The sequence below is a fragment of the Danio rerio genome, chromosome 16 (genome assembly GCF_049306965.1).
Source record: "Danio rerio strain Tuebingen ecotype United States chromosome 16, GRCz12tu, whole genome shotgun sequence".
In the NCBI taxonomy this organism is placed as follows: Eukaryota; Metazoa; Chordata; class Actinopteri; order Cypriniformes; family Danionidae; genus Danio; species Danio rerio.
Genome location: NC_133191.1, coordinates 52,169,813 through 52,183,491, shown reverse-complemented (window position 1 = coordinate 52,183,491; position 13,679 = coordinate 52,169,813). Strand labels below are relative to the sequence as shown.

Here is a 13,679-nt window from a genome sequence, read left to right as displayed (position 1 = left end):
CGTTTGTTTTTTTTCGAGCGAACGCTGCGGGGTGGTGTGGCGCCACTCCGCCCCTCCTCTTCGCGCTCGCCGGCCGACGGCTTGCCTCCAAATGGAGGGCTTTCCCGACGCAATCAGTTTGTCCGCCTAGCTCACAGCATTGCGTCGGCGGAGCGGAGGCCCCGGAGGAGGAGGAGGAGCCGGAGCCGGCCGCGGTGGACGACGACCGGGATCGAGTCCGGGGAACAGCGGGTTCCGGAAATCAGGTAAGACGAAAAACAAAATCCGGAAAATAAGGGCGAGAACGCGGCGGGATCCGAAAACGCGGTCAAAATCGAAGACGAGGGCTTTTGCCTTTTTTAAATTTTTTTTCCGATCCGGCGGCTTTTCGCGCGAGAACGGCACGGGCGCGAACGCCGCGCACTCCCGAGAGGCGCACACACAGAACAGAAGCATGCAGTCAGCATTCAGTCTCACTCGCACACAGGAGTGCGCACACATCCAAAGTCGTCTTGTAACCACGGGGAATGACACCAACAACAGGAGGTAGGATCCAAATGCAGGTTTATTCAAAGTCAGGCAAGCAATGGTCAAAATCAGGTATGAACAGGTATGTGCGGGCAAATCCAGAGTCGTAAACAAGGTACAGGCAATAGGTCGAAAGGCTGGCGGCTAAACAGGATAACAAGGTCCAAAGCTAGGTTCAAACACGGAGAAACAAGACAGGGAGAAACACGTTGTAATGTCACTTAACAGTGAACAAGACTCGGCAAACTGAAGGAGTGAATGTGTGGCTTAAATAGTGTGTGTTAATCAGTCTCTGAAAGTCCTCAGGTGTGCGAAAATAATCAAGCTAAATGAGGAAGCAGGTGTGTGGGCGAAGGGCATGTATGAAGTTGAAGTCCATTTACAAACACATTTGTAGTTCTGTGAGTGAGAATGTTTTCCAGCGACCTCTGGTGGTAGGAGATCGCTGGTGAATGTGACACATCTTAACGTGAGCGCTTTAATGGTCAAACAGGTGTCAAAACGCGGTGTTTAGTGATTACTTGTATTAACCCTCATTTGTGTAATAAACATACGAGTTGAGAATCAAAAGACTCGCGAAAGAGAAACCATTAAAGAGACAGTGCGCGATAATCCTTCTGCCGCCTGTTTTTATCATTATTATTTAAACAACAAATGGAGAACATGCCTCACTGCTCTTGACTGAAGGACTTTTGTTGCTAAAATGTTTTTCTTACAGTAAAGATGCTTAAAGCAGTTTGTATTGTATTTCTCTTTCCTTTGCAGGGTGGAAAATACTGTATATATACAGTTAAAGTCTGAATTATTAGCCCTCCTGAATATTAGCAACCCTTCCCCCCCAATTTCTGTTTAATGGAAAGAAGATTTCTGAACATAAAATTTTTAATAACTCATTTCTAATAATTGATTTATTTTATCTTTGTCATGATGACAGCACATAATATTTCACTAGATATTTTTCAAAATACATGCATTCAGATTCAAAGTGTGATTTAAAGGCTTAATTAGTGTAATTAGGCACGTCATTGTATAACAATAGTTTCTTCTGCAGACAATCAAAAATATATATTGCTTAAGGGGGCTAATATTATTGACTTTAAAATGGTTTTCAAAATATTTAAACCTACTTTTATTCTAGCCAAAGTAAAAATAAAATAGCCTTTCTCCAGAAGAAAAAATATTAGAGGAAATACTGTTAAAATTCCTTGCCCTGTTAAACATAATTTGGGAAATATTTATTAAAAAAAAAAAAACTCTCAGAAACGCTAATAATTTTGACTTTAACAGTAATCGTTTTGAATTATCGTGATTACAACTATGACCAAAATAATCGTGATTATGATTTTTCCCAAAATCGAGCAGCCCTAATAAATGTATTAAAAAGCAGTAAGAAGTGAATGCGAAATATACAAATAGACAAGTGTATGGAGAGCTATATTACTATATAATGTTATACGTGCAGCTGTTATGTGCAAAAAACATAGTCAAATATTAAATAATAAAATATTATGTGCTGTCAACAGGGCAAAGATAAAATAAATGGTAACACTTTACAATAAGGTTCATTAGTTAATGCGTTTACTAACATGAACTTAGCATGAACAACACATGTACAGCATTTGTTAATCATAATTGAACATTTATTAATGCATTATTAACATCCAAGTCCATGTTTGTTAACATTAGTTAATGCACCATGAGTTAACATGAACTAACAATGAACAACTGTATTTTCATTAACTAACGTTAACTAACATGAACAAATACAGTAGTAGATGTATTGTTCATTGTTTGTTCATGTTAGTAAATGCATTAATTAACATTAACTAATAACCCTTATTGTAAAGTGTGACCAAATAAATCAGTTATTAGAAATGAGTTATTAAAACTATTATGTTTAGAAATGTGTTAAAAAAAAATTCTCTCCGTTAAACAGGAATTGAGGAAAAAATATACAGGGAGGCTAATATTTCAGGAGGGCCAATAATTTAGACTTCAAATGTATCTGACAGCAACTGCGTCCCTGAATATTACAGTCATCATTCTCCGGCCTGTCGTAACTCTTGACGATGTCTTGGAAATCCAAAATGAAAGTTGAAGCCCGGGGAATCTGTTTGAGATGCTTTTTTAGACGCCATGACCATTAGGAGAAGGAATAATAATAAAAGAAAAAAACCAAAGCTCATTTTGGAGCGCCAGACATGCAAAGCTGGAAAGACTGGAGTATTTCTTGATAGCGAGGCAATGGCAGAGACAATCCCAAATACATTCCGAGTGTTATTAGCGCTAATTACTAAAGTGCTTGCAATCAGCAAATTACCCTATTACTCATCATTGATTGGATGCTCATTAATGCCCATGGCATTTGCAGAGCCCCGGTGGGATAGGAAGTGAGAGGCAATACCAATTTCCTTCTCTCACACCAGCTTTTTGTGTTCATGTTTTGCAGTGAAGCAATTTTTTTCGCGGCTTCTTCCCCCAGTGTGTTGAGGTAAATGGGCTGAATGGCATTTCCACATGATGGATTTATTCGAGGAAATCGTCTTTGCTCATTGCCACATATGGAGCCGCCTTGCTAATAAACAGAAACCATTTGAAAAAAAAAATTGTTCACCCTAGAATGAACTTTCTGCCATTATTTACTCGTGCGGTGTCATTTTCCTACATGTAAAGTAAAAGAGGATAAAAACATTTGTTAATCGTGAAAAATTATTTATGGCTTGATTTAGTAATCTTTTTTTTTCTATCTTATTTCATTTGTTTTTTTATTTTTTAATTTTTTTAGTTCAACTAAATGGATTTGGTTACATGTTCGTGAAAGTGTGTCAGGCAGAGGTGTGTCAGTGTCATGTGTCTGTGTGTAAAAAACAAAAATATTGATGGTCTTACTATATATATATATATATATATATATATATATATATATATATATATATATATATATATATATATATATATATATATATATATATTATACTTTTATATTTTAAAAGGATAAATTGCTGTAATGTATTTATTTGTTAGATTGTTTTGTTTATTTACGTAGTTTAAAACCATTTAGGTAATTTGTTTAAGATTTCCATTAAAAATGTATTTTTTCTAAAAAGGATAAATTGTTTATTTATTTATTAATTAATTAATTAATTTATTTATTTATTTATTATTGTTTTTAATGTATTTGTTTATTTATTTAAACAGTTTTAGTTTTATTTCTTGATTTTTTATTAGAACTTTTAAAAATAATATTAAAGTATAAAATAGTTTAGTTAGTTTTATAAATTGCTGTAATTTATTTATTAAATCGTTTGTTTGTTTGTTTGTTTGTTTGTTTGTTTGTTTGTTTGTTTGTTTGTTTGTTGTTAAAGTTTAATCCAGGTTAAGTTTTATTTCTTGATTTTCATTAGAAATATTTTTTCTAATAATATTTTACTTTTAAATTTCTAAAAAGGATAATAGTGTATTTATTTATTTATTTGTTTATTTATTTATTTATTTATTTATTTATTTATTTATTTATTTATTTATTTATTTATTTTATATATTGTCATAAACAATATTAAAAACTTTTTTATATATTTTTAGAAGGGATAAAATAGTATTGTTATTGTTGTAAATTGTTGTTATTCATTCATTCATTCATTCATTTTTACAGGTCCTAACATCTACAGTCAGAGTCTGGCGGTGTTGAGTGGAGATCTCAGCGTGCCCTTCAACATCACCACCACGGGTCACCAGCTGTTCCTGCGCTGGTCGTCTGATCATGGCACCAACAAAAAGGGCTTTCGTATCACTTACGTGGGTGAGTATCAAAGTATGTATCCCGCATCGGTAACTCTTTCAGTTCTGTGTGTGTCTCTCGTCACCTTTTGTCTGTCCCGCTCATGACACACGTCTCCAAGTCCACTGTATGTCTCATCTGTCCACGTCTTTGTGTCCAAATGTCTGTATTTGTTTGCAACAAATGTAACTGATACATTAATAATGAAACCTTTATCAGATTTTACTGCATATTTGACAAATATGTATGTTAGATGTCACATTTTAGGACTGTTTTTTACATCCTGTTTATGCAACATACAGTATAGGTAAAACTAAACTCTCACAATAACCAGGTTTCCATCTACACAGTTTTATGCAAATTCAGGAGGCAATGCATAAACAAAATGATAGATGGAAACACCAAGATGCAAAAAAAAAAAATAGTCCAAATGTGCATAAAAATACTCGCTTGAGCAAACAAGTAAACCAACAACACTATCAAACTAAATGCTGAAAACTGAAACCATAAATCTATTTTAGCTAGTTTTTACTTATAAATAAAAATATGTCTTGATTGAAGTAAAGTGTAATAAAAAAGAAAAATGTTTTATAAATGAATTAATAAACAAATAAATAAATAAATGAATAAATAAATAAATAAATAAATGTGAAATAAAACATGAAAACGACAAAATCTGATTATATTTGAAATTAACCAGAAAATAATAATAATAATAATAATTTTCCCAGAGATGGGTTGCAACTGGAAGGGCATCCGCTGCGTAAAACATGTGCTGGAAAAGTTGGCAGTTCATTCCGCTGTGGCGAGAACGGATTAATAATGGGACCAAAAAATTAATGAATGATAGTAATGATAAAAAACATAAATTAATATACTAAAATATATATATATATATATATATATATATATATATATATATATATATATATATATATATATATATATATATATATATATATATATATATATATATATATAAATATATATAATATAAAATAAAATAAATGTGAAATAAATAATAATAATAATTTGGTTCGAACCTCGGCTCAGTTGGCGTTTCTGTGTGGAGTTTGCAAGTTCTGCCTGCCTTCGCGTGGGTTTCCTCCAGTTGCTCCGGTTTTCCCCACAGTCCAAAGACATGCGGTACAGTTGAATTGGGTAGGCTAAACTGTCCGTAGCATATGAGTGTGTGTGTGAATGTGTGTGTGGATGTTTCCCAGAGATGGGTTGCGGCTGGAAGGGCATCCGCTGCGTAAAAACTTGCTGGATAAGTTGGCGGTTCATTCCGCTGTGGCGACCCCGGATTAATAAAGGGACTAAGCCGACAAGAAAATGAATGAATGAATAAATAAAAATAAAATGATTTAAAAATTAAAATAAAAATCATCAAATAAATGTGAAATAAAAAAATAAATAAATTACAAAATCTAATTAAATTTAAAATGAACCAGAAAAATATATAATAATAAAGAAAATAATATGAAATGTGATATAATTATCTAATATATCTAACTAACTAACTAACTAACTAAATAAATAAATCTAATATTACAGAAAATTATAAAATAAATGTGAAATTAAAAAAAATGAAAATGACAAAATCTGATAAAATTTAAAATGAACCAAAAAATTATTTAATAATGCAGAAAATAATACAAAAATTTATTATCATATTTCAAGTAACTGAATAAATAAATCTAATATAAAAAAATAAATAAATGTGAAATTAAAAAGTAAAAATGAAAAAATCTGATTAAATTGAAAATGAACCAGATTTAAAATAATAATAATATAATAATAATAATAATAATAATAATAATAATAATAATATACTAATAAAGTAAAATATTATCTGAGTGATAGTTAAATAACACTGATTAAAGCGTGAAAAATTTACAGAAATCATCTAGTTTCAGTCCAAACGGTAGAGTAAGTGTTGTTTTGTATCTGTCGCTTGTTGTGGGATGCGCATGAAGCACAAACATTTTTTTAGGTTTAGAAAGTTCATTATTTTACTGGAAAGGATTTAATGACGCGTCTGTGCTGCAGAATTAAAAGTATATTATGTTATCCAACAGCTGCAATATTTGTCAAAGTGTAGAGTGTCCTCTGCTTGTTATTGTATGTGGGCGGAGTAATACACAAGGGTGAAGATGCGGTACAAGTGCTATTATTTGCAGAATATCACATGGCTATCAGCTAAAGATTCAAGAAGCAGATAGAACTGTTGCAGGGTTAATAATAACCATACATCTAAATAGTATAACAGTGAGAAAGCCAACATAATAATAATCCATATTAGTTATTGTTTGGTTAGTTGCACTAACACGTTAAAGTGTAGTGAAACTATGTTAAGCTACACTAGTGCAGTGTATTGTTGAAGTATGGATGTTATAGTATAGCGTGTGTGTGTGTAATGAAGCATGCTCTGGTCTTCAGCCATGTACTGCAGCACTCCAGACTCTCCTCAGCATGGCTTTGTGCTCAGCCAGACGGGTGGTCATGTGAACAGTGTGGTTCGCTGGGCCTGCGACCGTGGATTCAGACTTATCGGGAAAAACATGGCCGTCTGCAAGAGGACAGAGATCGGCTTTCTGGCCTGGGACTCTTCTGTGCCTGCATGTCAAGGTGATCTATCTATCTATCTATCTATCTATCTATCTATCTATCTATCTATCTATCTATCTATCTATCTATCTATCTATCTATCTATCTATCTATCTATCTATCTATCTGTCTGTCTGTCTGTCTGTCTGTCTGTCTGTCTGTCTGTCTGTCTGTCTGTCTGTCTGTCTGTCTGTTCTATCGTTCTATACTGTATATTGTTCTATCAAACAATCTATCTACTGTACATTTCCATCCCTCAATCCATCTCTATATTGTGCTATCATTTCATCCATCCATCCATCAATCATCTATCTGTCGTTCTGTCCATCCATCCATTGTGCCATCCATCTATCCATCAATCTTTTGTGCCATTATTCCATCCATTCATCCACCATCCATCCATTAATCCATCCATCCGTCTGCCCATCCATCCATCTGTCACTCTATCATCCATCCTTTGTGCTATCATTCTATCCATCCAACCATCCATCCATCTCTCCATCCATCCATTCATCCATCCATCCATCCATCTATTGTGCTATCATTCCATCCATCCATCAATCCAATGCGCTATCATTCTATGCATTCATCCATCCATCTGTCCGTCCATCCATCCATTGTGCCATCATTCCATCCATCCTTCTATCCATCTATTGTGCTCTCATTCCATCCATCCATCCATCCATCCGTCTGCCCATCCATCCATTTATTGTTCTATCCATCCATCCAATGTGCTATCATTCCAGCCTCCATCCATCCATCAATACATTCATCCATTCATCCATCCATCCATCGATCCATCTATTGTGCTATCAATCTATCCATCCAACCATCCATCCATCCATTCATCTATTGTGCTATCATTCCATCCATTTATCCCTCTATTAATCCATCCATCTATTATGCTATCATTCCATCCATCCATCCATCCATCAATCCATTGCGCTATCATCCTATGCATCCATCCATTCATCTGTCCGCCCATCCATCCATTGTGCCATCATTCCATCCACCCTTCCATCCATCTATTGTGCTCTCATTCCATCCATCCATCTGCCCATCCATCCATTTGTTGTTCTATCCATCCATCCATTCATTGTGCTATCATTCCATCCATCCAACCATCCATCCATCAATACATTCATCCATCCATTCATCCATCCATCCTTCCATCTATTGTGGTATCATTCCAATCATCCATCGGTTGTTATCCATCCATCCATCCAGCCATCCATCCATTCATTCATCTGTCCATTCGTCCATCTAGTGTGCTATCATTCCATCCATCCCTCCATCCATCCATCCATCCATCCATCCATCCATCTATCCATCCATCCATTGTGCTATCAATTCATGCATCCAGCCATCTGTTGTTCAATCCATCCATCTATTGTGCTATCATTCAATGCATCCTTATATCCATCCATCTATTACGCTATCATTCCATCCATCCATCCATCCATCCATCCATCCATCTATTCATCCATCCATTGTGCTATCAATTCATGCATCCATCCATCTGTTGTTCAATCCATTCATCTATTGTGCTATCATTCAATCCATCCATATATCCATCCATCTATTGTGCTATCATTCCATCCATCCATCCATCCATCCGTCTATCCGTCCATCCGTCCATCCATCCATCCATCCATCCATCCATCCATTGTGCTATCATTCCATTCATCCATCCATCTTTTGTTCTATTGTTCTGTCATTGTTCTGTCTATCCTTCTTTCTGTCTGTCTGTCTGTCTGTCTGTCTGTCTGTCTGTCTGTCTGTCTGTCTCTCTGTCTATAATTCTATTGGCAGCACTTCTGTTATTATTAGTCTTATGTGTCTGTGCTTTTTGCAGGTATATTATGAGAAAATAAACAAATGCATACATACCGTATATGTTTTGTTTTTTTTTTCTTTATATAATATACCAGAACAAATCAGAGAAAATATCAACAACAGAAGTGCTGTCTGGGCAAAAATCTGTCTGTATATCAAAAATCTAAATACTTCTAAAAACAAACAAAGACAAAAAATAAAATATATTTCAATCATATTTCTTAAATATTAAGATTCTGAAACTGTGGAGTGGTAATTGCTAGATCATAATAAAATATCTATCAAATTAAAAAGGTGTTCACAACATGAAAGTGAGTAATAAAGGAATAGTTCACCCAGATTAGACATTTCTGTTCAAGTTTTGATGATTAATTTTCCTCAACACACTTATATCCCCAGCATTCTTGATTTTGGTTGAAATTCATTAGCAAGTACCGTATCAAAGACTTGCATAATTAAAACATTTAATTCAGGTATGCTTCTTCAGATGTGATGTGTTTGTGTTGATTAGGATTGTTCCTGATATTGAACTGATCCTACAGGCACATGCTCTGTCAGACTCCGACATCCTTGATCAATCCTCTCTTTATTTTCTGCTAATTAATCCTCATGAATGCTTTCTGCATAGCTTTTATTAACATTAATACGAGCCCCTTTGTCTTGGATTGTTGATTTATTCGATCAGGATTGCAGCACTCAGTAATTGGAGACCCTATTATGTTCCGTTGCTGTATTGATGTGGCTTTGAGCAAACTCCAGCACCTTTACCATCTGTTTAATTACTTTTTTTAGCTAATTACAGTCTTGTTTGCTCACACATGAGCATTTTTAGACGTTTTGTTCAATGCTTGACTTGATGAGGTCACAAATACTGCAATGCCTTTTAATTTTATAAACTAATGTACATGTGTTTACGGCATTAAAAATAATAACCCTTGTGTAAATGTGTGAACTAGCTCAGCCATTTTGTTAATTAGCTTCACTAATTATAATTTGATTTTCTACATAATTAAAACAATGCAATTTAAGAGCTAAAATAATTATTTAAAAGGGCAAATGAGTAGATATTTTAGTGTTTGTCATTGATATATGAAATGAGTTCAAATCAATGCAAAACATGAATTTTTATTTTTCATCCTTCAGTGTATGTTAGTTTCTATATTTAGCTCCATAATCTAGGCTTCTGTAGCACATGATCATGAAATTAACAGTGGCATCAGTCAGTGTTGGGTGTAATAAGTGACAAAGTACTTCATTATTTTACTTGCAATTAAGTTTGTTTTCTGCAAAAGAAAGAAAGAAGAGTAATTAATTTGTAGTTCATCATCATTATCATTATCATCATTTAGATACAGTTACTTATAATGTTCTTGGCATAATGTACATACATTTAACAGCTCTGTATAAATAAATTTAGAGTAGCAGAGTAATTGTGTGTTATTAAACAAATATACACTCACCGGCCACTTTATTAGGTACACCTTACTAGTACTGGGTTGGAGCTCCTTTTGCCTTTAAAAGGATGTCCATCCAGCAGATCTACATGCCTAAATGCATTGAGTTGCTGCCACGTGATTGGCCGATTCGAAATTTTGTGTTAACAAGCACTTGGACAGGTGTACCTAATAAAGTGGCCAGTGAGTGTATTATTCAGAATATTTTTATTTTTAAAGTACCAATGATATGAACAAATCATTTGAGTGAGAAATGAAATGAACTGCTATTCATATATTTTGCTTAACCAATTTTAGAATCTGACAGAACTAAAGAATGCAGGGTTTATTCACATGCACATGCCTAAAAAAGAATTAAAAAAATAAAAAACAATTTCAATATGCAATATAAATGAAATGTGGTGTCCTTTCTAATTTTAAAATAAAAAAGTTTCTGTTTGACTAATTAATAAATAATTTTTATTGTATGTGTGTGTGTATATATATATATATATATATATATATATATATATGTGTTGTAGAGAGGCAGAGGAAAAACACACACACGTGGCATCGGTATACTCGCTACAATATGTATATGTGTGTGGATTTTAAGTAATATTTAGTGTAGTTATTAAATGACTTGCTTAATTAAATGATATTTCAGAAAAACTAGAAAAGTAATTTAAATACTATTATAATAAATCAACTCACCCTTCATTGGCATCAATTTTACCATAGAAATTTTAAGTGATAGTTCACCCCAAAAAGCAAAATGTCCTGTTAGTTCACTCTCTTGCAGGTTATCCAAGATGTAGGTGATGTTTTTTTCTTTTCAGTAGAAGGTTTAAGATGTTTTTTTTTTATATATATATGTAAATCTTTGGTTCTTGGTGATTCATATAATGGCAGTGAGTGATGGCAGGTTTTTTTAGATTAAAAATAAACACATACAAATGAGTCCTAATCAATAGCAATGGTTCCTGATGACACACTGAAGTCTTGGGAAGTCGATCGCTTTGTGAAAGAAATTGAACATTATTTGCAATAGTTGTATGTGTTTATTGTTAATATAAAAAACCTGTCACCATTCACTGCCATTATATGAATCCCCAAGGACCACGGATTTAGCTAAAAATCTTCTTTAATCTTTAAGTCTCCCGACAACTTGGATGACCTGAAGCTGGGTAAACTAACAGGATATTTTCATTTTTTGGTGTACTATTACTTTAAGCAACTCTTCCAGTGTTTGAGGGTCATAGCAGATGATGCATGAGCTTAGACTGGCATCATACAAATTTGTTGCAAACCTATATTCATCCTACTAGTTTGTGCTGGGAAATAAGTCTGAAAATAAGTATCTTTCTATTCAGAGACAAAAAAAACTCAATTTATCTGGACTATGAAACTTTGCAAACCTTTTCCACTCTGAACCACCTTTATTACAGACTTCACAAAGGAAGTATGCAAAAAAAAAAGCACAACAGCAACTCAGGCTTTCTTGAACTTACTGATGTTTGTGCAGTTGTTTTTCCTCCTAAATGATGCCCCTTTTTGTACATGAGGAGGATCTAACTAATTAAAGGGATTAAACTGGCACTCTTAATAGAGGTTTTTAAAAAAAATAATTAATTAAAAAAATAAGTATTTTTTTGCACATGCTCTCTGTAGAGAAAGTGTTCACTCAGTGGGAATTGAATCGATGCCATTGACCTCACCTGCCCTCATCTGCTGCGAAACCAGCCACAGAAGGTGTGTGTGTATCAATGCTTTAGTCCAATTACTGCTGTAATTGGCTTTTCTGGATAGGTTAACAAGGAAACGGATATGAACAAACTGCCATTGTAAATGCAAGCATCTGTATCGGAATTTCTTTTGCAGATGGAACAGCAAATCTGTTATAAATTGGACCTATATATTGGAGTTTGTATCAAAGTTAAATGTAAAAAACTTTTTTGGCATCTATATAAAGCATGGTAAATGCAGGTAAAGTGTATAATTAAAGTTATGAAACATGAGCACAGTGCAGGACATAAGCTCTTCCACCTTTAAAAAAAAATCTTAAAGGGATAGTTCACACAAAAATTTAAATTCTGTCATTGTTTATTTACCATTGACTTGTTCCAAACTAGTTTGAGTTTCTTTATTCTGTTGAGCACAAAAGAAGATATTCTGAATAATGTTGGAAACCTGTCTCCATTGATTTCCATAGAATTTGTTTTTCCTACTGTGGAAGTCAATGGTTACAGGTTTAGAACATTCTTCAAAATATCTTCTTTTTGTGTTAAACAGAATTAAAAAAAAAGTCAATGGATAATAAACAATGATTAAATAAAATTTCTGTGTGAACTATGCCTTTAAGAGTAACACACTTATACTAACATCAAAAAATAAGAATAACTTTCAGGAAAAGTCTCTAGCATCTAAAAATGAACTTTTACATTGTAAAAATGCAGGGTTTCACACAATTCCTTCATGTTGTCTAATAAGTTCTAACTTAATCTAATAAGTTATGTTAGTTATGTTAGTGTTTATACACATTTATGTTGATTGAAATATAACAATTAGGTCCCCCTCCCCCACACTATGGTGTTTTTGTTTTTCTTACTATGGAAGTCAATGGTGACAGGTTTCCAGCTTTCATCAAAATAGCTTCTTTTGTTTTCAGCTGAAGAAAGAAACTAAAAAAGCTTTGAAACCACTTGAGGAATAATAAATAGTGATAAAATTAGGATTTTTCAGTGATAAATCCATTTAAGTCATTTTAATGTAATTTAAATTTTAGGGCTTCATTTTAACGATCTAGGCGCAAAGTCTAAACCACATGGTGCAAAAGCATTAAGGACATGATTGAATCCACTTTTGCTATTTTAAAAATGGAAAGAAACACTCTGCACCATGGCACATGGTCTAAAAGGGTTGTGCTTATTCTCTTTATGAGTTCTTGTGAGTTTTCAGCACAACGTGCATTAAACCAATCAGAGTCTCATCTCCCATTCCCTTTAAAAGTCAGTTGTGTTACACCACAGCGCGTTTGCTATATACATAGCAAACTTTGTAAGTGAAAAAACGAAGTGCTTCACTAGCAAGAAAACAGTTAAACAGACCATATGCAGCGAGAAAAAAGAACAAGCATCCTCCAATTGGCCTCTTTACTTTTTCTTTCTCTTTACCTTTACTCTTTACTTCTTTGCTTTCGTGGATAAGGAAACAACGTTGTGCACACTTGACTGAAGACATCCATTAGCTGACATATTTAATTTAGTTTGTTAAGCACAAAGATTTGTTTCTAAAGTATTTCTAAATTCAGTTCTAATTTCAAACGAATAAATAAACAATAATAATGAAGTGTGGTCAAAAACTGAGTTATATGCAAACACACGTCCTTTTCTTATGCCCCATGTGGTCATGCAGACGTCTTCAAAACCTGACCAATGGACAAATCTAAACTTGTTTTTTTTTATTAAAACAAATATAAAAATACCACTATAATGTAACTGTAATAATAATAACAT

General features: G+C 33.6%; 1 protein-coding gene across 5 annotated transcripts in view; it reads left to right on the top strand.

Annotated features, from left to right (window-relative positions):
* csmd3a (CUB and Sushi multiple domains 3a) overlaps positions 1–13,679 on the top strand; it is a 598,216-nt gene that overhangs the window by 430,692 nt on the left and 153,845 nt on the right. For 4 of the 5 annotated variants that reach the window (XM_068214255.2, XM_021467030.3, XM_073926749.1 and 1 more), the window contains 2 exons: positions 4,160–4,318; positions 6,728–6,916. In XM_068214255.2, coding sequence (XP_068070356.1) covers positions 4,160–4,318; positions 6,728–6,916 — 348 coding nt within the window. The remainder of the gene's footprint in view (positions 1–4,159; positions 4,319–6,727; positions 6,917–13,679) is intronic. The other variant, XM_068214256.2, reaches the window with a different exon arrangement.